The sequence below is a fragment of the Sylvia atricapilla genome, chromosome 5 (assembly GCF_009819655.1).
Source record: "Sylvia atricapilla isolate bSylAtr1 chromosome 5, bSylAtr1.pri, whole genome shotgun sequence".
NCBI lineage: Eukaryota > Metazoa > Chordata > Aves > Passeriformes > Sylviidae > Sylvia > Sylvia atricapilla.
Genome location: NC_089144.1, coordinates 43,897,316 through 43,924,633, shown reverse-complemented (window position 1 = coordinate 43,924,633; position 27,318 = coordinate 43,897,316). Strand labels below are relative to the sequence as shown.

Genomic DNA, 27,318 nt, shown 5'->3' with positions numbered 1-27,318 from the left:
GCCTTAGTTTCCCCCTTGTACATAGGCATCATAGCGACTCCTGTGAAATTACTCTGTGATTTACTGAACATTTTTAATATAAAATTTGGAGATTACTGTGAGTATTCATTCTGTATGTGTACATAATACATCTGGTTTTGCTGTAGAACAGATTTTCTACAATACTTGGCAAAAATATAGAAGTGCTTTTATGCAAAAATAATGATTTTGGGGTTTTGAGCAAGAGTTGCAATTACAGTAAAACTTCTACAAGCTTGCAAAGAGGGATAAGAGGAGGAAATAAGATTAGTCAGCCACAGGCTCAGCTGGCCTGGATGCACCCACTCAGTGAGTAATGCAATGACAGCAGAAGTTGTCACAGGAAGATGGTCAGCAGCTTTATTAAATTGTTCTGGGTGTATTAATTGCTTAATTTGCAATTACTCTTTACCTTTCTGCCTATATTAGCATTACAGAACAATTTTTGGTGAATAAGGTCGTTGCCTAACTGTGTTATTGGAACCACTGTAATTCCAGCAGTGATGTGATAATCACAGATTTGTGAGAGGAGGATTGTGCTCTCCATCCTGGCCTTTGCAGTGGTGCAGTGGGACAAGATCAGCTTGGCCAACAGAACAGGTCACCGCTGGAAGAGGATGTGGTTCCTACATCTGCACCAGCTCACTCTCTTTCCTGCTGCTTCTCTTGTGCCAGCTCTGATGCCTCAGTGAGCTGGTCAGAAGGGTAACATAGCCAAAAACACCAGCAACAACCCCCTATACCCCAGCAGATACATACCAGTGGCAAGAGTGAATCAGGAATATAAGACAGGGAAAGGGAGCAGACCTCATTGCTGCCTGCAGCTTCTCCAAAAGGCTAAGGGGCATCCAAAGCTGAGTTAATTACTCATGAATACTAGATGAGTGCAATTTCACTCCCACTCTATTACCTTTTGTTGTCTGGGCTTGCCAGAGACCCCACTGTAAGACAAACCAGTCACCAGTCCAGCAGAAGACTGGACTGAAATGGCTGTTTTTCTGCCAAGTTAGGTATTCATCAGCGTCACAGAATGAAGAGAGGGGATAATGCCATGTGTAAGGAAGGAGGTAGAAGGAGTGAGAGGGGAAAGGGAAGAAAGAAGCCCTTTTTTTTAACAGATTGACTCAGCTGTTTGTCTAACAACCTCACATATGTGGTTTCACACTGTCCCTAATGCAGGGAACTATAGACAGTCCTTTTCTCACACCCTCAGGCATGGGTTCCTGTCCCCTTATTTATGCTTCACCTGTACAGCTGTGTGGCGCCCTGTGGTTCACAGCAGCTCACTCGATCATCCAGGAACCATTTGTGCTTTGATCAGCTCATCTTAGCCAAGATCATGGTATGAGCTGAGGGACGCAGTGTGTGGCAGAGGAGGAGGGCAGCAGCCCATCTTTACGCAGCGATGCAAAATAAAAAGTGATGTGCCCTTGACATGAAACTACACACTCAATAACTACTGTGGAGGCAAGCCTTGGTGGAGTTGGGCTGTAGGAATGAATGCCCGTTTGAATGGGGACTATAGGTGACAATCTACAGTCAGTATTGTGGAGTAGCCAGTTTGGATGGCTTTTCAGCCCCATATGGATACTTGGGGAACTCTGCAGCAGATCTTCTAGGAGCTAAAATAGCTTAGGGGAACAATCTATATCTTTGTAGATATGACAAGAGAAATCAATGTTTTTTGTTCACTGCCATCTCATGATCAAGTGGACTTCCAAAGCGTTTTCATAAAGAAGCCAGAAGAGGAGGTGTAATGAAAGGTCCCCAGGATGTGACAAACCACTTGTGCAACAGAAGCTGTCAAAACATAAGCCAGATTGACTTGCTGCAACTTCCTTCTGACTGAAGAAAGACTCCTGGCCTACAAACACTTGAAAGGGGCCACTGAATGCAAACACTGATGGACATATATTTGAGCCAACTGTGCTTCACTCCATTGCTGTGTCTCACAGACTTTCAAGAAGCTGAGTGGCATCTTACTCCCATAGAGCCTACCTTTTGGCCCATGTTTTCTTCCACGTATACCAGTCCTTAATGGTCAGTATTCTGGGAGAGTGTAAAACAGAAAAAAAAAATAAAAAGGGATGAAGGCAGAAACAAAAGAAAGAAAAGTTATTCAGCATGCACCGTAAGAAAGTACATAATTTTCAATATGTTTGTCTTGAGGGTATGGCCCAGTGAAGATGCTTTGGTATCTAAATAAGTGGAGTCATGGAGTCTTTCTCCAAGATTTGCCATGCTAAGAATTTTACTTTCTACCAGACTATACAGAAATTATGTCCTGTTCAAACCAAGTCTTGTTTTAAACCAGAGGAAAAGACTTGACAGGGAATCATGTGTTAATAGGGTTTATTCTGCTGTGCTGCTAGCTTGCTGAGTAACCTATGGGAAATTAGTTTATCTTTCTGTGCTTTTATTTCCCATAAATAATGATGCACATTCTTAGATATTACTATATTATGCAGCTGTGGTAATGTCCTAGTATCCTTGTGCAATAATTATACTCCAGCTTTTACAATATTCCTTTCTGCTGAAAAAGAAGGAGGTTCACTAACCAGATGTTATTAAGACAAACACCACAGAATCACAGAATTGTTAGGGCTGGAAGATCCTATTTCCAACCTCTCTGCCAAGAGCAGGGACACCAGGAACACGTCCAGGTGGGTTTTCAGAGAAGGAGGTTCGGTGCTCTGCCACCCTCGATGTCAAGTTCTTCCTCATGTTGAGGTGGAACTTCTTGTGTTTTAGTTTAAGGCCACTGTCTTTGTCCTGTCACTGGGCGCCACTGAAAGAAGCTGGCACTATTCTTTTGACACCCACCTTTGAAATATTTTATGTATTGATGAGATCCCTTCTCAGTCTTTTCTTCTCTAGACTAAACACGCCCAACTCCCTCGGTCTCTCCTCGGCAGAGAGATGTGCCAGATCCCTCATCACCTTCGCGGCCCTTTGTTAGACTGTATCAGTAGCTCCTTGTCTTTCACGTACGGATGTCCTAAGATGTCTCTGAGACAGGTTTAGGGATGCTCACGGAAGATGAAAGTCAGGGACGGGCAGACGTTTGGCCCCGCTGACGACGGCTCGGCGCGGCGCGCGCTGTGCGCGGACCCGCACACCGATCCCTTTAGCCTACATTTCCCGGCGTCACGCGCGCAGGGCGGCGCCACAGGAAGCGCGGCGCGGGTCTTTCCGGCCGTGCGCGCGCCCCGAGCGGAGGCGCGCCCCGAGCCTGCACCGACGAGACAAGATGGCCGGGCTGCCCCGCAGGATCATCAAGGTACGGCCGCGCGCCCTGCGCGCCGCGCGCCGCTCCGCCATGCCCCGCCGGCGACGCCGGACACGCCGGGCCGGGATCCCGCGCCGCGGGCAGCGCCGCGCCGCGCCGGGCACCGCTTCCGGTGCCCGGGTGCAGGGCCGCGCTAGGGCAGGGCCGCCTCCCCGGCCTCCTCCCGCCCCTCCCGGGCGAGGGGCGCCCGGCTGCCGCCCCGCTCGCGCCCCGCCGCTTCCCGCCGCCGCCGCGGGGGCCCCCGCGCGCCGTGTCGGCGTGTGCGGGCGGCGGGAGCGGCCCGGCCCTCCCGGCGGGCGCGGGCCCGCGCCCATTGCGGGGATTGCCGGGCGGCGGCGGCGCCCCACGGCCCCCGGCGCTCCGAGTGGCATTATCTGCGCACCCTTCGGGGTCCGGAGCTCGAAAGACACCGGGCACAACCCTCCTCTGTCTTCTGCCGGCCGTGCGGCTCCTCACCGGGGGCTTCCGCCGGGCCCCGGCTTCGCGGCACAGCTCTCGGCGTGCTTGGGCCGGGGGAGGGCGGCGGTGGCGCCGTGCTCGGCTGCCTCCTGTATGGTGAGGGATGAGCCACAGCGAGCAGTTAAACCTGGGCTACAGCTGTGTGTGCCCCGGGACATTCGCACCGGTGGTACACCCTGCTTGCTGCTGCGTTTGCTCGGAGCTGTCGGCCCTTACTCTATTAACGTGTCGGTCTGGCGGTTCGGTATCGTGTTTTGGCTTTGATTTGCCAGGCTTTGCAAGGGCTCTTAACTTTGGGGTAGTTTCAGCAGATCCTCCGAATTCCGTTCCAGCATAAGACTTGAGTAATTTGGAGTCACTTACTGGAGGTACAGGTAGCTGTATTGCAAGCTATCAAAACATAGCTCGGTCCTGTAGCTCGCGTGGTTGTTCCTGCTGCGCTGCTGTCTCCTACTCGGTTTGTAATGGTGTGAAGCCCTCGAATGGGTAATCATTCCCTTTACAAAAGTATTAAGTGATTCCAGTAAGGTTTGTTAGCCCTCGGAGGAGATGACAGCATCCTCATAGCTTGTTACGCTGAATAGGTGTTCATTTATAGCACTGAAACTCTCGGTTGGTAACCACTGTAAATAAATGAATTTAGTGTTAGAAAGTGTTAAATGTAAATAAAAAGATGCAGCTCTCTTGTCTTAGAAGTGAAGTTACCGAGTAGATGATAGAGGTGATGATGTAAAATAAGGCAGGAGTCGCGTTTATCTTCCGTGAAACAGAACTAAACTACGATTAATGCTCTGAATTGTAAGCAGTAACAATAAAGAAGACCAATCTTAGAGATTTTGACGCCTATCCAGCTGCCTGAGTGCACAGCATGCTAATCTGAATGTATTTCAGGTGTGATAGGGAGCAGTGATTCATAATACAGTGGAACTGGTATTTATCACAGAGTTGCAGTAAGAGCTCAGTCATGGGGCTGTTGTCTGCGTTAAATTTTCATTGCTCTTGACAGTTCTCCAGAATACAACCAAGAAGTGCACCCACTTATGCTGGTGCATAAATTTTGTTCTTGGTGCTTTTGTTTTCTTTTCTAGAAAAAAACGCTGGCACAATTTGCGCAGCTCACTTCAAAGATGTGTGCTGATGTGGGACTTTCTGTTCCTCCTGGAGAAGAAAGGTGGAGGATAAAAGAGGGACTCCAGATTTTCTATTAAGGATCCCCCTTAGACATATGGTGGGTTGGGTATTTCTGTGGATGCATTGTAAGTTGTCTGCAGCCAGTCTAGAGCTTTTAAATCTTTGCTTGGCTGTGTTAGATGACCAGCTCTTCAGCTCCTGTGCTGTGCACACCTTAGGTTGCCACATGTGTGTGTGATCTAGGACTTGAATCTGACTAGTTACTACAGCCTCAAAAATGTGCAAAGTCATATTTTGAAATATCACAGCTGCAGAGATGCAGACCCAGAAATATGCCTGCTTAAGTCTTCAGGAGTCTTGAGTGAGAATTGTTTTGATCTTTCCTGTCGTGCCGATTTTGATTTTATTGTTAAATTCCTATTCTGGATGCCTTAGAGGGAGGGGAGGGAGTGAACTCAGTTGCTAGTGAGAATTTGAAAGATCAGGAAAGGAAATGGAGGAGAGAGATAGGAAAGAGCTGAGTAACGGTAAAATAACTCCGGTAAAGAAAATTAAATCTTCACGTTATGCACCATAATAATTTTTACGATAAATAAATGGCTTAGATTACTCTTAGGAAAAGACCTTCTCCCTTTTCACCCCATGCACCTTTGGTGTTGTCATACAGGAGAGACTATCAATGGCTACTTGGGGCTAGGAGAGTGTATTTGGACTATAATGAAGTCCTGATCCTGGCTGGTTGCTCCAAATGCAGCTGGCATTCCCTGTCTTGAGCGACTGCTGGCAGATGGCCGGGCTCTCAGGTTGACTTGCAGCCCTGTACGCCTCAGCCTGCGTCTTTGCTATGCGCAGGCTGTCATCCAGCCCAGCAGGAGAGCAGGAGCTTTCCTTGTCACTGCAAGAGCTCTGTTTCAAATACTTTCTTCAAATTCAATGAAAAGGTGACAGTATGGGTGTTGGAAAGAAGTTGTTGCAGAAGACACAGAATTATTCCCAATTTACTGTCCTCAGATTACTTGGAAACAGACTTTAATAAAGTGTGTGTGGGAATGGTCTGGAAGTTTAAAAGATGACTTGCTTTAGAATTACGACTGTTAGCACATCACAAATGGTGGGTAGAAGACACTGATGTAGTTTTGAGTTTTTAAGGACATAATCAGAATTGAAAAAGCTTGTATCTTGTGAATGGAGAAGAGGTATTTTTGTTTTCTTCAGTAGTTGAACACCAGGGTTCCTATGAGGATCATCTTGACAAAAAAACCCTGTTAATGTAAGATAAAATTCAAATGTGTTATTGGCACATTTACACAGATGTGTGGTTTTGATGCTCTAAACTTTTTTCAGAAAAATTACTATTTCCAGTATTAAAAGGTGAGCCTTTGCAACAGACAATAAATAAGCCCAGTGACTTTTAATTTCAAGCACTTATTACATCAATTCTTTCCCTTGTTGCAAAGTCACGTATCTCCAGTCGAGTAAGGAATTGAATTGCATCTGAATTTTTTTCTTGGCTGACATTCAGTCCACCTCATTGCTATGTCAAGTGCAGTCAGAGTATCTGAATGGGATGGACAAAATTACCCCATATCATCTTTTAAAATGTTTTCCTGCTGTTTTCATTGCTGCAGTGATCTCATCATTCATGATTTGATGCACAGGTCGGTTGACTGTTGTTGTTAGCGCTTCTGTTACAATCACTGCAGCTGCTCCTATCATGAAGTAACCATCTGAAGCAGTAGCTGACACTCCTTCAGTTTTTTTTTTTTTCTAGTGAATTTATCAGTGTTAAATTACAGGGGCTTTGATTTCCTCCCCTGCATGATCCTGTGGTGTTGTCTGAGATAGACATTCCTTGCTATTTACTGTGTGAAGCTATTTCCATTATCTGCAGTGAACTCCTGCTTGCTGTGTTCTTGGAGACTCTGGGAATGCTCGGACTGATCGCTGCAAAATGCTGCTTCAGATTGAAAAATTTCTGGGAGGTTTTAAGGAGATTCTCTTGGTGTGTGATGCTAGGCACTTAAACATTCTGTAGTAGAGGTCAGCCTAATCAGCCTTATATGTTTGGGGTTTTTTTTAATATAAATCAGGTATTTAACCTGCAACTGGAACTTTCTAGAAGTTCATTAAAAGTACTGTTGGCAGCCAACTTGAAGTTTCTCTCATTTTCTTGAAAGCTGTGTTTTTTTGAGGCATAGACTTCTGTCTCCACATTAAAATTTAAGTCACTGCTACTTTTTGATTTCCCTGACATTTTTGACCACTTTTTTATTCCCTGCATAAGAAGAATTAAATAAAAAGGATTTGAGGTAAATCTCATACCTTTTTGTGGTGTTTTGTATTTCTTTGGATGGTGGTTAGGAATAGGAAACATTACTTCTGAAGAATGCCATTCCTTGACATTTATGAGAGAATGTGATGTCTTTTTGCACCTTGTATGCCATTTGAATCTTGTGGATAACTTCAAATTTGGTAGAAGCGTGAAAATTTTGGGAATTTTCAGCACTGTTTTTATACTGTTCCTAAAACCATCTTCTCCCTGGTCTTCTCTCCCCCTTCCCCCCCAGGTGTAGAAAGATAATACATGTGCTGTTTGCAATGCTTATTCAGTCTTCTTGCCAGGTGACCAGTATAGCCTGGGCTAGCTGGGCTAGTGGGAGGGATATGCAGGCAGGTATTGGAAGCATGAAGCTTTTGGCAGGACAGATGCTTTGTGCAGATAGGGGAGGTAAGCTGAGAAGAACGCTCAGGCCCAGAGGATCAGAAAACTTTACAGTTAGATCTAGTCTGGTTAAGTTTCAAAAAGAAAATATGGAGTCTTAATAACAGATTTTTAAGAGGACACTGGTAGTTTTTCACAACCTTTTCCTTAAAAAAGCTTTCAGTAGACCCTGTAGAATAAAAACTGAGGAAAACCCAAGCAAATAACCAACACAGAGGCAATAATCCTGTTTGGGTCATCTTGTGTAATACTTGAGCAACTTTGAGGCACAACCCTATAGAAACCAATGGATTTAATTGCTTTTCATGCAGTTATTTTATACTATACATGTCTGTTAAATTTATCAGAGTATCATCAAAATTTGGTTTTGTAGTAGTGCAAAACAAAATCAGTTTCTGTAGTTACTTGTGACTGGTGGATTAATAGTGAGAAGCAAGTTGCAAATTTTGCAGAGAGAATCACAGAGAGGGATCACTCGCCCATTACAGTCATGGGCAGAACAGACTTGACTCGGGGAAATGATATTAATTTATTACCTACCAAATTCTAGTAGGTTAATGAGAAATTAAATCTAAATCTTAAAACACCTTCCCCACCACCTCACCCTTCTTCCTGGGCTAAACTTCATTCCTGATTTTCCTCTCTCTCCTACCTCTCAGTGGTGCAGGGGAATCAGAAGCAGGGGTTGTGCATCAGACATTTTCACTGTTACTTCTTCCTCCTTAGGGGCAGGACTCGCTACACTCTTCCCCTGCTCTAGCATGGAGTCCCTCCATGAACTGCTCCAACATGAGTCCTTCCCACAGGCTACAGTCTTCATGAACTCTTCTACTGTGGATCCTTTCCACAGGGTGCAGTCCTTCACGAACAGACTGCTTCAGTGGTGGTTCACACAGTGGTGCTTCAGTTCACCACCACATAGGTCACACATCGTGCCAGCAAACCTGCTCCAGCATGGGCTTCTCTCTCCACAGGACCTGCCAGGAGCTTGCTCACTGTAGGCTTCCCATGGGGTCACAGTCTCCTGTGGGCTAATCCATGTGCTCCAGCATGGGGTCATCCATGAGCTGCAGGGGGTCAGGCTCTGTCACCATGGGGTGCAGGGGAATCTGCCCCCACACCTGGAGCACCTCCTCCCTCTACTTCAGCACTGACCTTGGTGTCTGCAGAGTTGTTGTTCTCAAGTAATCTCATTTCTTTGGCTGCTGCTGCTCAGATTGTGGGTTTTTTCTCCTAAATATATTACCTTGGAGGTGCTACCACCATTGCTGATGGGCTCAGCCTTGGCCAGGGGCAGGTCTGTCTTGGAGCTGACTGCCAGTGACTCTGTTGGACATGGGGGAAGGCTTCTGGCAGCTTCTCACAGAAGCTCCTCAGTGCCCCTGCACTACCAGAACCTTGCCATGCAAACCCAGTGTAGATAGCGTTTGGACAGAAGCTCGCTATCAGTTCCTGTTTGCATTTCCCATACTTCGATAGTTGACTTGACACCATATGTTAATGCAAGCCTCCAGTGAAATGTGCTCCATCAGTATAACTGCAGGAATGGTTTACACTCAGCTTAGTGAATTCAGTTACGCCTTACTTTACAATAGCGGGAGATGCACTGTGAAAAGCTCTATCTGTGCTATCTCCTAGATAATCCTTTAGGAATTTGCATAGGATTTCAGATTCACAGTTCCAAAATCCTGTAATTTGCTGTGGAAAATTCAAGAATGTGGTCATTCTTGGGGGAGAGTGCTGCTGACCTTAAAATGCCCCTCTTCATGTTATTGCTTGGCTACAAGGTCTTCTTCCAAGAGTGGGTAGATCCTGGTTGTTTTTTTATTTTCCTTATGGGAAGGCACTGTTACTTGGAATACATTTGTCTTCAGCTATTGCGAGTGGTTAAAATTGTGTGGTGCTGGGATTTGGAGAGGCAGAAGTGTGTGAGAGGATTGTGAACAATCCAGAGTTCATTCCCAGTGCTTCTTTAGTGGAGCTGTAGTATCAATTTGCTGGACAACTGTCTGTATATTGAGTACTAGTTTAATGTTTTCTAAATCTGCTGTACCGTCGTTTTATTCTTTCTTTCTTTACAGCTGATGCCTTTGAAATATTGACACTTTAAACGTGTTTTCATGCCTTTTTTTTGGGAGGTGGTGTTAGATACAGTTAGGGCTGGTGATGGGGTCTGGGAACATGCAGGGTGGTAGAAGCATTAATGTACAAAAGCCATTAACCCAGTAATGAGTCCAGGAAGCAGGGGTATGTGGAATGCTGAGACTTGGGGATTATATGGCAAGGAAGAGAATTCATGTGGAGGCTGGCTTTTGTGAACCCAAGTGTAGCCTCCTATTTGTGATGTTTGACACTTGCTTTACATTTTAATGGGCTTTGCTGCTAATTCGTTTTTTTCTTAGTCCTAAGAGGTAATGTTATTTTCAGAAGATTTTCTTCAGTGAAGTTGTACAGTGATACAGTTTTAATGTAAACATTCTGAAATCTCTCTGGCAATACGACATCTGCTTAGGTAACCAATTTATTTTCAGTAGTGCTGGTTACAACTGGTTCTTTAAATAGCTGTAGCTAATGAATTGATAGATCCTGGAAGAATTTGTGCCAAAGTGTGATGTAATGCTATACTAAGTTTTGAATTAAGTCTTTGTAGTTTTCTGAGGCAGCTTTACTCCTGTATGTAGAAGACAGTTTTGACTGGTAAGTTTCACTTTTTCATACTGCCTCCCCCTCAAAAATCAAAGCAAAAACGTGAAGGCTTTTTTACCTTCTTGTGTTCAATTTATCACTCCTTGGTGAAGGAGATCAGTGTGATCTTCTCCCTTATCACAGTCAGACAGGAAAGAATTGTCATTTGGCAAGTAATTATAACTCATCGCTGTGCCAATGTAGTGCTTTAACTAGTGCTCTAAGTTTCTATTTTGTACCCCAGAATTAATCTGGACCATTGGATGTAGTTGGAAGATAATGACATTGGTAAATGGCAAGGGTTACCTGTGGTCCGAATGAAAGTATGAAAGAAATGTTTTCTCTGTGTGAATTGAAATGCTGAAGTTGGTTATTGTACTTCTGGTTTTTGCTGAGAGCTGCATGAGGTGAAGTTACTCCCTAGTGAAATTAGCTTAACTGGAAGTCTGTGAAATGATCAATCTGGCTTATTCTTGTAGCAGCCTCCCAGTACCTAAAGTAGGCCTGCAAAAGAGCTGGAGAAGGGTTTTTTACAAGGGCGTATAGGGATAAGACAAGTGGAGCAGAAACTGAAAGAGGGCAGGTTTAGATTAGATATAAGGAGGAAAACCTTTCCTGTGAGGATGGTGAGGCTCTGGAACAGGTTGCCCAGTGAAGTTGTGGATGCCCCATCCCTGGTAGTGTTTAAGGCTGGGTTGGATGGGGCTCTGAGCAAGTGGGAGGTATCCCTGCCCATGGCAGAGGAGTTGGACTAGGTGATCTTTAAGGTCTTTTCCAGCCCAGGCTGTTTTATGATTCTGATTCAGGTTGAACAGCCTTACTGTAAGAACAGATTCAGCTTGGAGTGTGCTGGCACAAAAATTTTTGTGCCACTGAGGTGAACTTAGACTGAGAAACTGATCTGGCTCAGAACTCTACAGTAAAGGTTATTTCTTAAGCCAAATCAGTTCTGTGATCTCATCTGTTATTTGACTTTGCAGACACTTGGGCTGATGAGAGGAGTACGGGGAAAGATGACTGTTCAAATTAGCACTGCTGCTGAGAAGTTAGAGCTTCTCATTCAGGCAAACTTGCATTTTGTGAGGAAAGGAAATGGCAGAGGTAGTTACAGATGTGAGTGAAGTTAATCAGGAGGGGCTGAGAACCATGCTGAAGTGGTGAGTAGAAAAACAGTTTGACTTAATTGTAAACTCAGGAGCCAATGAAGAATGAAACCAAAAGACTTCCACTCTCAGTGACTAAAAATTAGTGGAACTTAGGTGTAATTAAAAAAAACCTCTTTGATTTTTGCTATTGGTAGTGTCTTTTCATCTGTTTTAGAAACCTTCCTGGAGGATTTGGCAGCAATGTCTGGTCTCCCTTAGGAAGTAAATACTGAAATGACTGATGAGTAATCAGTTAAACTGAAGATCTCTTTTTTTCCTCATCACATTTTCTCCCACATAAATTGTTATATGTGGTACTCTGCAAGTGATAAGTGTTATCATTTCAGCTGTAGCAGGAAATGGAGCCGGTGGTTTTAATTTTAAGTCTGTCATCCTCTGTCTCAAAAATTCTTAATTTTCAGTATCATTGTGGAGTCTGAAACTGTCTACTGCATTCTCTCTAAAAGAGGCTCTGGATATCACAACTCAAACACAGATTAAAAAGTACTGTGTGATTTATGATGAGGTGGGCTGACCTGGCCAGATGTTCACCCAGCCACACTCTCTCCCCACCTCAGCCAGGCAGGGGGAAAAAATAAGAAGGAAAAGCTCGTGGGTCAAGACAAAGAGAGATTATTTACTGACAATCATCATGGCAAAAGAGGCTCAACTTAATTAATTAATTAAAGGGCACATTAATTAATTAATTTGCTTTCTGGTAAGATAGAATTGGATGGTGAGAAATAAGAGACAAAATTAAAACTACATCTTTGTCACCCTTTTCCAATACTCCCCTTCAGTCTTACTGCTTCTTCCCCAACTCCCCTGTCCCTGGTCGATGCAAGGGGTTGGGGATGGGGGTTTATGGTTAGTCCACAACAACCCGTTCAGGTTGGTCACAACAGTCCACAACTGCTGTTCCTTCTGCCTGTCGCTTTCCCTGTGCTCCAGGGTGGTTTGCTCCATGGGCTACAATGTGGGTACAATGTGCTCCACTGTGGTCCTTCATAGGCTACAGAGAATCTTTGCACCGCTGCCTGGAGCTCCTCTTTACTGTCCTTCTCTGACCTTGGTGTTCACTCTAGTTTTGCTCACAAAGGTGTGGTGGTTGGTGGTGGTTTTTTTTTTTTTTTTTTTCCCTTGCTGCTCTCTCTGTGTGGTGTTGTTTTCTGTCCTTTCTTAAATACATTTTCCCAGGTGTGCCACCAGCTTGGCTGATGGGTTCACCCGTGTCCTGTGGCATGTTTTTGGAGCTGGCTATGTCTGGTGATGTACAGCTCCTTGCCACTCCTCATGGAGGTCACCCCTGGAGCCCCTCTGCTGCCAGCAACTTGACACATACACCTTGCTCAGTTGGTAATGTGCTCAGTTGGTAATGCAGTTAAATTAGATCATACCAAATACGAAAAAAAAAAAAAAAAAGTGGGGCGAGCTGCTGTGGATTTCTTTCAGTTGGGGTACCTTTTTCATTTTACAAGTTATGGTTCTTTTGGGCTATTTTAGGACTAGTCCAACAGCATTGTATTGCATCCTTTTGCTCCTTTTATAAATGGCCAGGTTAGCAAAAAGTTTGTTTTGTATCTGGCTTTTGGAGACCTTCGCTTGTAGCACCTGTGGAAGAAACTTGTCAAGGGATGTGCAGATTTTTTTTTGTTTGTACTCATGGAAGATGCTTTTATCCACAGCCAGTGCCAGCTGTTCCATGGTTTTTTTTGGAAGTCACTGTCCTCTGCTGGATGGCAGCAGTGTTCTCATGTTGTCAATCAGCATTTTTCAGATTAAAGATCTAGTTAAGAAGACCTAGTTCACTTTTCCTGAGTTGCATTGAGAATGCTGACAAGGGTGTGCTTTCTCAGTAGATTTGCAGAATGGTGATATCTGGCAAGGTGGCAGCAATAAACGCTCATACTTGTGCTGTAATTCCTGTTATAGATAAGCCCACATACATCATCTGTCTTCTCTGTTCAGAATAAAGCTAGGGTTAGTTGAACCTACAAGTAAGGGTAAATACTCCCCACACTTTCTCACTGTCCTGATCGGGATTAGAGAGGACTTGCACCTTGTCTTGGCCTGACAAAGTTGAAGGAGTGTAACCTCTGTCTTAGTAAGTGATACTGAAGGAAAATTGCTTGACTACTGCTAGTGAGTTGAGCTAGTAAATGTGCTACTGTAAATAATCATTCCCCTGAGACTTGTATAAAGATGTGGTATTGTGCCATTTAAATACTTAACAGCTTTAAGACCTGCAGTCTTTTCTATTAATGTAAGAGGCCATTATTAATATTTTGTCTTTTGAAGTTTCAGAATAATTTATCACAGATCTGTCGCTTCTGGATGATATTCTCTTTCTTTTAAGGTACTAGCATAAAGTTGCTAGCCATAAGGATGCTTTTCTGTAGTTTAGTGCTATAAAAAGTTCTTAGATAACCTGTTTATTACAAGTAAGATATGCAGAGTCTTTGGTGTTTGAGACTTTTATAGATGGATGAAGACTTTTTATTCAGTAGTTTACCATCTGTTACTGAAATTAGCTGAGTTGGTAGTTAAGCTTCTTCCTTTGGAATGAGGAGGAAGGCTCTACATTTCCTTTTTAGGTTGTTACAGAATAGTAATCTGTTATGCTGGTATCCTGCTGTGATTAACACTGCAGTCCCAACTCTTTATACCAGCCCTTTCACCAAAAGGAATCCTCTCCCATCCTTCTGAGGAGCATGTTGGCACAGCTGTTTACATGGAGCATGTGGCGCATTGCATCAGGGACTCTTCTCTATTGCCTTTTTCCTTTTCTTTTTGTTTTGTTTCTTTTCTTCCAGATTGGCTACTTGCTATGTTAGACCATGAAGTCAAGAGACAGCTATGCAGGCAAAGTGAAAGTGCATAATAGGCTGAACTGGAAAGGCAGCACAATTTGGTTATTTCTTTTCCTTTCCCCAGTGGCTGATCATTTATCACCTTACAATATTCAGACCCTGTAAGGTGGTCTGATTTCTCTAAGTTACCTTTGTTCTAATGGATTTTGTGGAGTTCACTAGGTGATTTCACAGCTGGTATTAAAGGACAGTGTGGGCCAGAAAACCATTCTGTAAATAGTGTGTTCCTTCAATTGTAGCACTCATTGAGACCACAGTATTTCATTAGTGGACTAATAAGCAGCATGTTTTATTTATTAAAGTAATCTGCATAGCAGTAATATTGAATGCGAAATAAGAAAACTAGGGTGTCAGGAAATGAAATGCAGGTAGCTGAATTACTGAGCAAAGCACCTTTGTCTAGAGATATGGAGTTGGGATTTCTTCTTTGAGCTAGTTTGTGCTGACTTCACAAGGAAGCTTCTTTTAAATTCTAGTGGCCTTCACACAGTAGCTTTAAAGTTCACATATTTTATAGGTGTTTGATATTGATTTGTTCCTAACTTTTAGCCATGTTGCTTGGCAGACAGTGTAAAATTTTGTGGTGGTTGACTACTGCCATAGCACAGGGAACAGAATCGCACTATTTTTCCAAGCAAAGAATAGTTCTCCTTTCTAAAAAGTGACAGAGTTTTAAAATTGTCTAATTCCATGCCAAAATGTCTTCCTTCAGTACTGTTGTGGTCTCGGTCACACAGAGAAGCTTTGCAGTTCAGCTGCAGTGGCTCTGCTAGGTAAGAAATAATGTTGGGGTTTTTGCAAGTACTTGCATAGATGAGTCTTCTGATTGTGATATTTGGCACTATCTGTTTGTAGTTATTTGTTTGGTCCTGCCTTAGTCTGTTGACAGCAAGCAAGACTTCTGAAGTAGCTTTTTGTTTTTCAGAAGGGTAACACACAAATTTTTCTTAGTTGTTTTTACTGAGGCCTTGGTAGCTTGAGGTTTTTGTAAACACTTCTGCAAGACTAAAAACGGTTGAAATAGTATATTTATAATGGTTTCTTCCTTTGTATGCTTGCTTATAGCTCCATGGTCATTGCCAATTGATTTTTCTGTATGTATGTATGGAAGCATCTGTTTCAGCTTACAGAAGGCTGTTCAGTTTACTTCCTTAAAGAAGGGCTCTGTCTTATTCTGTGTGTATGAACAAGGAGAATCCTGGTGGTTATGTCTGCTTTTTAGTAACATTTTTTCCCCCTTTGACTGAAAGCAGAATAACCAACAAAAGCTCGAAGAATGAATGAAACATCTCCTGTGGATCCCTCCGTCCTCATCGTGTGGCTTCTCTTAGTCTTGGCAACCTCAGAAACCCTCACGTCTGCCCCCTGCTCTGCTGATCTCTTCTAAAGATCACTTTACTCTCTCTTCCTCAGGCTTCCTATCCTCATATGTTACTGTAAAAACAGGTTGAGAGTTTCTTCCCCCTCAGGTACAATTAGTTTTCAATTTAATGTCTTCATAGAAGAATAGCTATGCAGAATGTCAGCTACACCATCTGTCCCATCAGCATCATCTGTCACTCTGCTTCAGGCCACCTGTGTTAATAAGGAAAGCTTTGCTTTTGCTTGTCAAAACACCTTCAACACTTCAGTGTTTTCTAACCACTTAATTAAAAATAAAAAAGGGGTGGCATAAAAAGGGGGGAGGCATAACCAGTTGTGATTGAGAGATTTGTTTTTTATCGAGTATGAACTGGCATATATCTTCCTTTTGGGTTTATTACTTTATTTTAGTAAGTGGAAATTGTTACATTATTTGGAATTGGAAAAAGTAGAGTAAATGCAGGAGTGAGAAGAACTCTCAATTTAAAAACATTGCAGAGTATGACAAATAGAAATAATTGCCTATGACAGCATAGGAAATTTCATTAAAAGCTCTAGAGTTTTCAAAATATGTGCTGAAATGTCTTCTGTGAAACTTCAGTATGCTAGGGAAGAGCTAATAAAAGCCACTACATAGTTCTGTTCTGGAAAACACTTGATTAGAGTTTGTATTCTTGTTGAAGACAAAATTAACTGTGCTGTTATAAAAGCATTTATTGTGGGCAGCAGAACTGCAAACTCCAGTTTTCTCTGAATCTTTTCTTTTTCCTTTTTAACATATATGGATGTTCCAGCCCTTTTTATCCCTATTCTCAGGGATTTTTGCTGGGCAAGGATGGTATATACTTGGTTGGAATAAATTGGCCAAACAGCAGTAGTGGTATTGGAGCTGTTCATGACTTCCTCTCCAGTAGCCTTGAGTTTGGTTAACCTTATTCACTGACAGCTTACAATACATACACAACAGCTGAAATTGGACAAAGGGTTTAAAGGCAGTTTTTTGGGGAAAAGGAGGAAGTAGCAGAGTGTATAAAACTCACTTCCTCGGTTAAGAAAGTGTGAGAAAGACTTCCAAAAAGGACGTGGGAAGTCAAATATTGCATGTGTTCAGTTGTCCTGATTAGTTAAAAAATGTGATAAGTTAAAAGTTTAATTAAAAGAAATTAAACATTCATTTATTTATTTTAACATGTTTGGGAGACTTATTTTTGTTGGGTAGCTCCTCTGGGAATTAGAGAATAAGATCAATGTGTAGTTCAACATTTCTGTATTTCGTCCACATCTCATCATTCTCTTGTGGGTGATGTACAAGGTGGTAGGTGGTTATATTTGCAGTGTGGGATTTTTTTGTTTGGTTGGGGAGTTTTTTTGTTATGTGTTTTATTTGTTTGGTTTTTTTAAATTGGTAGTGTACACTTAAGAGAATTAAAATCTATAAACCAGGTCAGCTTCCTGACCAGGTGAATAGCATTGCCTGTACACTCACAATTTTTTCTCTCAAATATAACTTAGTTTTGCAAGTTTTATGGCAAATAAAATTTATTTTAGTATCAGCATGTCTGCAGCTGTCCATCTTACCCTAAAATGTGGAAATCAAGTTCTTGTAACACTTCAGAATTTGACCTAGTTGTATGTTTATTTTATATGCTTAGTTAGATCTTACTATGTAACTTTTTGATAAATTTCTCCCTCTCTGTTCCTTTTACATGGTGTTCCCCCAAATATATTTAAGATTGTTAATATTATTGTTAATGTCTTCATAATTGCAGAACAAAACCTTATTTACTGTCAGAATTTAGGAGGCGATGTATTGAAGTACAAACATTGCATGTTCTCTCAATAAATGGCGTCTTTGCTGTTTCTTGCAGTCGAACAAGCTTGTGTGTGTTATACAGTTCTAAAAAGATGTGTTTTCTGGAGTGTTTGCACGAAGGCAGTGACATTTGTTCATGGGATCATGGCCTTTCATTTTGAGTGTAATGGAGAAGTTTAGCCTGGTGCTTGCTCTCTGCTGCAGCAGAGCCTGGCAGGTGTGAAAGATGAGTGTAACCAGTTCCATCACAGGTATTCATCCTCATTTCTGTTTGAAAACAGCTTCAATTACACCGATAGTGATGGAGCTCTGTGCACAGCGCAGGAACCAAGGTGTGCTTGCTTAAAGGAATTTTCATCTAATATTAATGTTCTCCAAGGGCCTGTGTGGGCTCAGAGTAGGCTCACTACTCCTGTGGCTGTACCAGCATAAACACTTCGCTTTGCACTCTCTTTTTCTGGGGTGGTTTGTAGCAAGATAACCATGCTCACAGAATGGGGAGGCATGAAGGGCTTTCTGAGCAGGGTGACATGCTCACAGTGGTACATCCCTGTAGGTATTCTGGGGTGCCTGCATTGGAAGAACTATTTTTCTCATGTATAGGTTCTCCCGTTGTTTACTGACAAATGGTTTTTAGTGGCAGAATGTGCAGCTTGCACCCAGGCATTGCTCCCTCAGATATGCTGGCAGGTGGAAGTGCTGATGCTGCTGCCAGAGAACTGCTGATTCTGGGTTATTTTAAGCCAGGATTGGCTGCCCAGTATAGTTACAGTCAGCATACTGGCATAACTAGGGAGGCAGTCTGGGGTCTGGGGTAACTGAGGGGGAGCTGGGGACTGCTGAGATCAGCCCAGCTATTAAAATGTGTTACCCTTAATACTAAAAATAAGGTTTTGAGTTGTGCCCATCAGAACCAAAGCCACAATTTGCTTACAAGCACATCTCTGGCAAAGTCCAGCTGTGAAGAAGTTTAAAAATTGGTCTTTTTCCATAAGTTCCTTATTCTTAAGTTTTCAGTTTGCTCACGTTAGTTTATGTGTAGCATAAGACACTTTCCTCTGCCAGACTTGTCAAACAGTATATGGTCCTTCACAGGCAGAAACCCAAATTGTCCCATTTACCTGAGGCAGCACTCATACTGACAGCTTGCTGAAAGAAACTGGGAATGGTTTATGCACTTATAGGGATAATCTGTAATTTCTTACTGACTTTTCATGCTACAGAATGTAAATTATCAGAATTTGTTATAATTGCTTCTCTATACAATTAGTGGACAAGTAAATAGCCAGCAGAATACAAATTAATAAGTTACAAAATTATGTGTATAATTTAAAATATACTGACAGAAGTAAGTTTAGACAGCTCTAAGAAGCTTGGATGGCCTTTCAGTGTGGTGTGTAAGTGGCATCTGATGTCTGTGCAGATAAATAGACAATATATAGTTCCAAAAAGGAAGCACACCAGATATATTTAGTTTTAGGTTTGTATATGTACATAGCAATAAATTCTATATTATGATTTGTAGGACCGTGACAATTCAGAGATGAGTGATTGGATGTTGGAATTAATTACCATGACTTTGCTTCTTTATGTATTGATTAGTTTTTGTTAAATGAGGTGTTACTTGACTGTATCAGGACAGCCGTGTCATTTAAATGCTGTGTTCACTTATTTCTGCAAGAGTAATGTAGCAGTGCAGTTATGTTTGAAGAATTTTTTTTGCTAAATAGAGGTAATCTGTCTCTTTTGTGGTTGTATTGAACAGAGACATACTGTATTGCAGAGAGGCTGACTACAACAGTGTGTACTGACAGGACAAGGAGAAGTGGCTCCAAACTGAGAGTGGGTTTAGATACGATGTTAGGAAGAAATTCTTTACTGTGGGGGTGGTTTATCAGTGGAACAGGTTGTGCAGAGAAATCGTGGATGCCCCATCCCTGAAAGTGCTACTGTAGATAAATGGAATAAATATGCTATAAAACTGAAATAATAAGTTAATATTATACCTACAAGTTGACATCTTCTGTCAGGAGAAACAGGTTAATTTTTCTTTGTGAAAGTCAACACAGAAAGGTGGTGAAAAAATTAACTGTACACGGTAAAAAGCAAGCTTAGAAGGAAAGAGGAAATGGGACTAAAATTGTATGAGGAAATGAGGTTTTTGTCCTTGCCTGGTGTCCTTTTGCCCATTTTGCCCATGGGATCTTTATTATAAGAACCAGAATGGTGCCCATAAGACTTGTGAAGATAGGCAGTAGAGGAAAGGCAAGATGTACAGGACTTGGTCTGTCTGCTCAGTGCATTTGTAGGATGGGTAGCTTTTAGCTATGGTCACAGCTTGGTGCCTGACGTGGGATTGGCAGAAGAATGGAGCAACAAAGAAACCAGGACACTGTAGGAGACTGGCCTTTCCTATTTTGCTGCTTACAGAACATCTTGACTGTCTCCTACTGTCTGTTAGGGTGACTTTAAACATGGTTGTACGTAGGCTGAAAGTGCTCACACCAAAGCTATTTATGCATATGTATATCTAAATATATAAAACATCCTTAAAGTGCACCTTTAGTGTTGCAGCAGAGTAGCACTTTAAATTCTTCGAAGTTGGATCTGATTCCAGTACAAATGTTCAGTGTAATAAACCAGTCCACTCTTGTTAAGAGTAAACTTTGAACACTTCTGCGAGTGATTAATCCCTTTGGCTTTTCACTTCTGGGAGTTTCTATTTGAGGTAGAATGGGAAATGCTTTTGGTATGTTCATTGTGGTATTCTTTAAAGTGCTTTTAAGTATATTGAGAAAAACACAGCAGCTTGGCAATAGTTCAATCAGAAGTTAAGAAAATTGAGGACAGCTGAGTTATCTATTATGGTGTGTTACAGAAGCACACAGCAGGTGAGGATCTGAGATGGGTACCAGTTTAGCACAGCCTCATCTTTCTGCAGATGTTCTTTGACTTTAAGGTATTTAACATAGTTTCTGTGAATATAGGCTAAATGAATGCTTGTTGCTTTTAAAATGGTTTGTACAGGTCACGTTTATTTTAAATGGGTTTTATTTGTTTCATTGCCTCCTTTTCTTCTAGGAAACCCAGCGCTTGCTGGCAGAGCCAGTCCCTGGGATAAAAGCGGAGCCAGATGAGAGCAACGCACGCTATTTTCATGTGGTCATTGCAGGTCCACAGGATTCCCCCTTTGAGGGTGGGACATTTAAACTTGAACTATTCCTTCCAGAAGAATATCCAATGGCAGCTCCTAAAGTACGTTTCATGACCAAAATTTACCATCCTAATGTAGACAAGCTGGGAAGAATATGTTTAGATATTTTGAAAGGTAAGTGTTACTGTGTTTTCTTTCTTCTTATCATATTAACTACAGATATTTGTAAGTCAACCCTAAAAAGAGTTTTTGTGTGTTCAAAGAATATCTTGCTTCTTCTTTAATCTGGAAAGCTTGCTATTTCTGTAAACTGTGGTGAATATGCTGTTTCATAGTGCTATAAATGTTTCTTCAGATAAATGGTCCCCAGCTTTGCAGATTCGTACAGTTCTGCTATCAATCCAGGCTTTGTTAAGTGCTCCCAATCCAGATGATCCACTAGCAAATGATGTAGCTGAGCAATGGAAGACCAATGAAGCCCAAGCCATAGAAACAGGTGATGTATCTTCTAATGTTGTTTGGTTTTTTTTCTAGTTTTAGGAATAGCTTTTTACTCACTGGCTGGGGTATGTGAATCTTGACATCTAGTTTTATGTCTGCAACTTGGAGAAACAAAAAATTGCTGCATACAGTCATAGTCCAGGTGTCCTGAATGTGCCTGCAGTGATCTATTTTTAAGTCTGTGAGGCTTGATAGAAGAAGGTGCTCTCTTGATCTGTTTTATCTTGAATTTTGATGGTCCTGATTTGTTAGTCTGTCTAAATTGGAGTTCTGGTAAAATGAAAGAGCATTCTACTGCTTGTCCTCTACAGCTTAAGGAACAGATGAACAGGTTCTGTAAAGTACATCTCTCTGATATTGCTGCATCTGTTGTAAGCTATAGTGGAATGGAAGAGTTATTGTGTTATGCCTCTTCACTTTTGGATCCACTGCTGTCAGACTGTTTCTATAATATACAAAAGTTGACAGCTGCTGGAATTCAAAATTGTACTTAAAAATCTCAGAACTGATACATTTTGTGTGCTTGGAGCAGTGCTATGAAAGAGATATTTAAGGATATGAATTTACAATTACTTTAATAAAGCCTGAAAATTACATCTTTTCTTAAATGTATTTCTTTTTCTTTACAGCCAGAGCATGGACTAGGCTATATGCCATGAATAATATTTAAATGCGCTTTGAACATCAAGTGTGCATCACTTCTCCTGTTCTGCCAAGACCTCTTCCTTTTTTTGTTTGCATTTAATGGACACAGTCTTAGAAACATTACAGAATAAAAGCCCAGACATCTTCAGTCCTTTGGTGATTAAATGCACATTAGCAAATCTGTGTCTTGTCCTAATTCACTATTGTACCGCATGAGCAGAGGCTAGAAGTATCATCTGGATTGTTATGAAATTGTTTGAAAGCAGCAGCACATCTCTGCTTTTAATCATTTTTCTCGTCATGGTTTAAGTATAAGCACTGTGAATGAAGGTAGGCAGGGTTAGCTGCGGGGCTTTTTGTTTTAATTTTGTGGGCTCCTCCTCCCTTTCTATGGTGATGCTAATTGCATTGGTAAAAGCAGCTAACCAGTTATACTTTAGAATATACCCTCTAGCCCAGTCTAACTTAGACGCTGTAGATGGACAAGCTTCATTGTTTGAACAAAAAATGGGAACATTAAACATCCATCACCTTCACTAATACTATAGTGATTCTGCTGTCAAGTGTAGAAAAATCCCTCCAAGAAAAAGCTTGTGACCATTTTGTATGGCTTGTCTGGAAAATCTCCTGTAAATCTTATGTTTTAGTAAAATATTTTTTGTTATTCTACTTTGCCTTTGTATAGTTTATTTTGCTGTGTTTTCATTTCTCTGTGACAATCATATTTAAAAAAATTGAGTCCAGAATTGACAAATTTTCTTCACCAGTCTGACAGATTTAACAGTAAAGAGGGGGAATTCACAAGGTTTTTTTGGTTCTTTTTTTTTTTTGTTTTTCTGTGTCCTGACTTTTTTTATTAGTTTGTGTATGCGGGTGACCTTACCTGGCCAATTTAATATGAAATTGCATTTGGAGTGACTTTTAGAAACAAGTCTCTGATGTAACAGTTGTAACCTTAATTTTAGTAATGCGTCTATGTGTTTTCATGGAAATAGCAGAATGAAGTAGAAGGCTGAGAGCAAATGACAGCACTAATTATGAGTGTCTGCATAGCAGAACGGTTTTCTAACTTCTTTAATTTCTGCCCTGTATTAACTTGAAATTCCAGTGTGCAGAACCACTGTTAGAGCCAGCTTGTGTATTGACTGATGTCTGCTTAGCCACTTACAGCTAGCAACTCATACCAGTGGTTTTCTCTACAAGCCTTGTTAAGCTACTTGCTTGAGCAACCGGTCAGCTTAAATAGCAACAAAGCTTCTTTATTGGAGGGAAGGAAAGTGATGAAAAAATTCCTTCTCATCCTTGTTTTTTGTGTATGCATCCTGTCTAGGAGTCCAGTATCTTTTCTGAGAACCCATTTAATTGCTTCTCTTCATTTCTTGTATCTCTATTCTCTTCCTTTTCCCAAGCCCTCTCCCTCACAAAACCAACCAGCCAAACAAAAAGCTTAAAAGCTTTTGGCAAGGTCAGCCTGAAATGTATAAATGACAGCTTGTAGTGGTTGCAGTAGGGAGTGTTTTGTCATGCAATTCAGGGGTGTATGGCTATGTAGTCTATTGGTATTCTCCCTCTTTCACCTCTTCTTCCTCTAGTGTCATCTGGAATTTCTATAGAATGTGGTGTATTTATTGTGCTCTTATGTACGATGAAGAATATCTATTAAAACTATGTTTTCCAACAGATAGTGCTTTCAGTGGTTAGTAACTGGTATTGTCATTCAAAGTTTTCTGCAACATGGTTGAAGAATGGTTCAAAATTCAACTTTTTCACCAAACCAAGTCATAAAAAAACTGTTTTAAAAGTAGTTTCTGTGTTGAATGTAAGCCAGAGTTGGGTCCAAGGCTTGTAACCTGTTGTTCAGAGTGGGTAAGCACCATTAACCCTCTCTTCTTACAAATGTCTGTTCGGGGTTGGCTGGCCTACGTCCTCAATCTGCTACTGGCATAGACAACTTTTGTAGCAGGCGGCTGAGAATAAGTGAGCTGTGCTATAGACTCTGGATTCACTTCACCTACCTCTGAATGCTTTATCTTACACTACATATGCAGCTTTCCTCAGCTCTGTCTCTAGTCCAAGGGCCGATGGCACCCCCAGAGGACAGTCAGTCCCACCTAAGCATCCTGTATGAGAGTTGCTTTCCCTTCCTTCAGTAGAGAAACAACACCTGAGCTGGCACTTAAACAGTTTCAACTTCATAGGCGGGATGAATCCAGACTCAGATAATGTATATTAAATAATACTTACTTTACTTTTAAACCTGATTTTAAAAGCCCTGTATAAAGTCAAGCTGGGAATTTCATTCCAGCTTGTGCTAAGGAATGTGTGACACTCAGGCTAAATTCTTTGAAGCCAGTAAGATATAACCTCTTCCTCAGTTAAGCAGGTGTATTTTCCCAGTTGTTATGTGGAACTCAGTTATTTCTCTTACACCTACCATTGCAGCTGATAAGCAAATGCAGCTGTCTTTTAGAGAGTGTTAGTTTTATCTCCATTTTTAGTACATGTCTCTTGGATCAATTTACAGTAACTCCAAAATAAATGAGTTTCCTCTACCATTACTGGTGCTATGTGTCAAATGTCCTGAAATCCTGAGCAAGAGCAATGGCATTGCATTTTATGTGTCAGTGTTTGGGTAGTACCTGTGTAGCTGCTGAGCCTGGGATACCACATGGGCTCTGTAATCACACATGCAAAATACTTTTGCAGTGGTTTCCTGTAGATCAAGAGGAAGGCTTTTGGTTTTGCATAAATATTCAGTGGTGGTCTCTTCACATGTAGCCATGTTCTGTCATAGATATGAAGTGTATGATTATTGGGAACTGATGGAACAGGTTTCTTGTATCTTAGCTGACTTTAGTCTAAACCAAGTGAAACATTGCTTCAATAGCTTTCAAGTACTTGTATCTCTAACACATTGAGACTGTTGTGGAACATCTTAATGGACTAGTGACATCATAAATTTTGACATCTCTATTTATATACATTCCTTCTTGGGTTGGTTTTTTTTTTATTATTGTTTGTTTTTTGAGGGTAAAGTAAAATGTCTGGTAGGTTTTGTCAATAACATGTCTTGACTGTAATGTAATATGACACTGAAATAAAAGGAAGAGTGATTATTCATTACTTAGGCACTGAGCTTCATTTTAATTGCAGTGGGCTGCCATCAGTGTGCAAGTTTCCTAACAGTTCTTGACATCTGATAAAATAAGAAAGATAACCTTTAACTTCTTTTATAACTTTTCCATTGTTTGTGGCTTCCCCCCACATTGTATGAAGAGAGAAGAGCAGTACCTCTGTCTTAGGAGTCCTCAGAGGAGACTGCTCTGGTAGACAGCTCAGAGGATGTGTTGACTCCCTCTCCTGCTTCCCTCCCTTTTTTGTTTGGTTTTGTTTGTTGATGTGGGTCTTCCGTTGTTTTTTGGGGTTTTTTGCCTGCCTGTTCAAATCTGTCTGGTTTAGTACAAGACTTTCCTACTTACATGCACAGTTTGGACAGTTTCTGGTGCAATCAAATCAATAAAAGCTTTGCTAAACTCTTACGAGCATGGCACAAGGTTAATAATCACATGCCTGCTGGGATGGAGTTTGTACAGTTTATTGCAGCCTTTGCTGTGGAAGTGTGCAGGGTGATTTTAAAGCAAATATTTAATTGTTATGTTGCACTGAAGTACATTAGGAAAGAGGCATCAAGCAGCAGGACTGCCTTATCTGTGATGGTTGCTTTCATGAACTCCTCTCAACACTTAGATAAGGGGTTAGATGTGAGCAAGTATCTTTGGGTAAAGACTGCGCCAGTGGAAGTGCTCTGGAGAACACGACCCATGGGCTGCCCTGGGTTAGGAACTGGAATTGTACTCTAAGTGGACATATCTGGGTAGCTCAGTTAGTTGCTATGGAGCCGTCACTGTTGGTCAGCCCATCACTGAGAGACCGAGTAAAATTCAGGCTTTACCTGAGGAATTCTTGAGCACTGGGAGGTAGAAACTACAGGTACTTACCACACTGCATCAGCCTTCCCACCTAAAGTGATGGATGCAAGTGTGGTATGTAAGGGAAGCATTTTTATTAGTTAATTTTTTAGGAAAGTAAATACAAATTATTTCACATGAGGTCATCTCTGACTGGAGTACTTGTGCAAGGTTGTTCCAGATACTCATGGTAAGCTGAGTTCTTGCCTTCAGAGCTGCAGTGAAGGAGTATTTTTGGTTCAGGCCTAATCTGCACTAGGTTGCCTAAGTTCCTACCTAAGTTGCCTAACTAATGCTTGCACGGTCATTTATAAATGTGAAAGATTTCATGTGTGGTTGTTTTTCAGTTGTTGCCTGCTGTAGCAGGTGTGCTTGTCCCAGCCTGAATACATGCTGTGCCTTCTGAAGAACTGCTGTCATTTTCCCATCAGCTATTCATGAGTAATAGTGTTATTCCAGGTAACACTGAAGGCTTAGGCTGGGTCCTGGTAAATTTATGGAAGAATGTCTGTGGTCCCATGCACAATTATCAAGGGCAGGCTAATCTCTCAAGACACAGTAAGATGATTCTGATGGTGTTTTTCTTCCTTCAGTTGCTGTGGATGTTCATCTGCCCTATTCAAAGACAGGTTGCAGTAGTGTCATAGCCAGAAAGCAGGAAAGAAGGAAATACTTAGAGAGTGAAGCAGTTGAATGAGAGCAAAAAGGCCCTTACTAGGCCACAGGTAAGCCAACAGCAGGGTAAGTGCACAAGCTGATGTCTTTGGCCATCATCATACATTGCTGTAATGCTTCTTCATACTGCCCATCCATCAGAACTGGTGGTAACGAAGGAAAGCTGTTGGGAGCCAGCGCTACCAAGTTACTGAAAGCAGTGTGGGCCATGAGGCAAGCAGCAGCTGAGCACACAGCAGACATATTCAGTGGCCTCTTGCCTTCCTAAAATGGCTCTTTGAACAGTATTTCATGCTTATTTAGGGAAGAAAATTGTCTGAGCATTGTTTGGGGTGGTGGTGCATGGCCCATAGCAATCAGATTGTCATAAGCAGGAATATGCTTGTGATTGCTGAGTCTGCAAGTGAAGAGGTGACACCATTCCTTATGTGGAGCATTGTCCTAAGGTGGATGTGGTGTAGTTTCCATCACTTGAGCCAAGGAGGCAGTGCCTTGCTTAATGCCGCAGCAGCGCTGAGACTAAGAGTACGGAAAGAGGGCAAGTTAAAAAAAAAAACCCTATACTTTTTCTGTTCAAGCTTGAAGATCCTTATCTCTCCAAGTCTTGGGAAAGCCAGTTATTCTGCCTTTCCTGCCATCTGTTGTGCTTTATCACACTTCTGCCTCAGCTTGAGTCTTATACTTACTTCACTTGATGCCTTGGAGATACAGTGATAGGAGCCAGACAGGACTATGGTAAAACTCCTCTTAAGCTGAAGAGAGGGAGGTGTGGTAACAGTCTGCTTGTCAGAAATCATACTGAAAGGGGGAAACACACCAGCTGTTTACCATCCTAGCAGTGTGGAAGAATGCAGGTTCAAAAATCAAGGGGAGGTGAGGTA

At 41.8% G+C, this 27,318-nt stretch overlaps 1 protein-coding gene across 1 annotated transcript; it reads left to right on the top strand.

Annotated features, from left to right (window-relative positions):
- The first annotated feature begins 3,193 nt into the window (after positions 1-3,193).
- On the top strand, positions 3,194-22,463 carry UBE2N (ubiquitin conjugating enzyme E2 N). The gene is made up of 4 exons (XM_066319273.1): positions 3,194-3,298; positions 20,576-20,822; positions 21,004-21,144; positions 21,779-22,463. Exons 1-4 carry the CDS (start codon positions 3,269-3,271, stop codon positions 21,817-21,819), a joined length of 459 nt encoding a protein of 152 aa, XP_066175370.1. The 5' UTR covers positions 3,194-3,268; the 3' UTR covers positions 21,820-22,463.
- The last annotated feature ends 4,855 nt before the right edge of the window (positions 22,464-27,318 follow it).

Coding starts and splice junctions, on each gene's coding strand:
- UBE2N (XM_066319273.1), top strand. CDS start 3,269: ATGGCCGGGCTGCCCCGCAGGATCATCAAG. Junction 20,823..21,003: donor ATGTTTAGATATTTTGAAAG/GTAAGTGTTACT, acceptor ATGTTTCTTCAG/ATAAATGGTCCCCAGCTTTG. Junction 21,145..21,778: donor AGCCCAAGCCATAGAAACAG/GTGATGTATCTT, acceptor TTTTCTTTACAG/CCAGAGCATGGACTAGGCTA.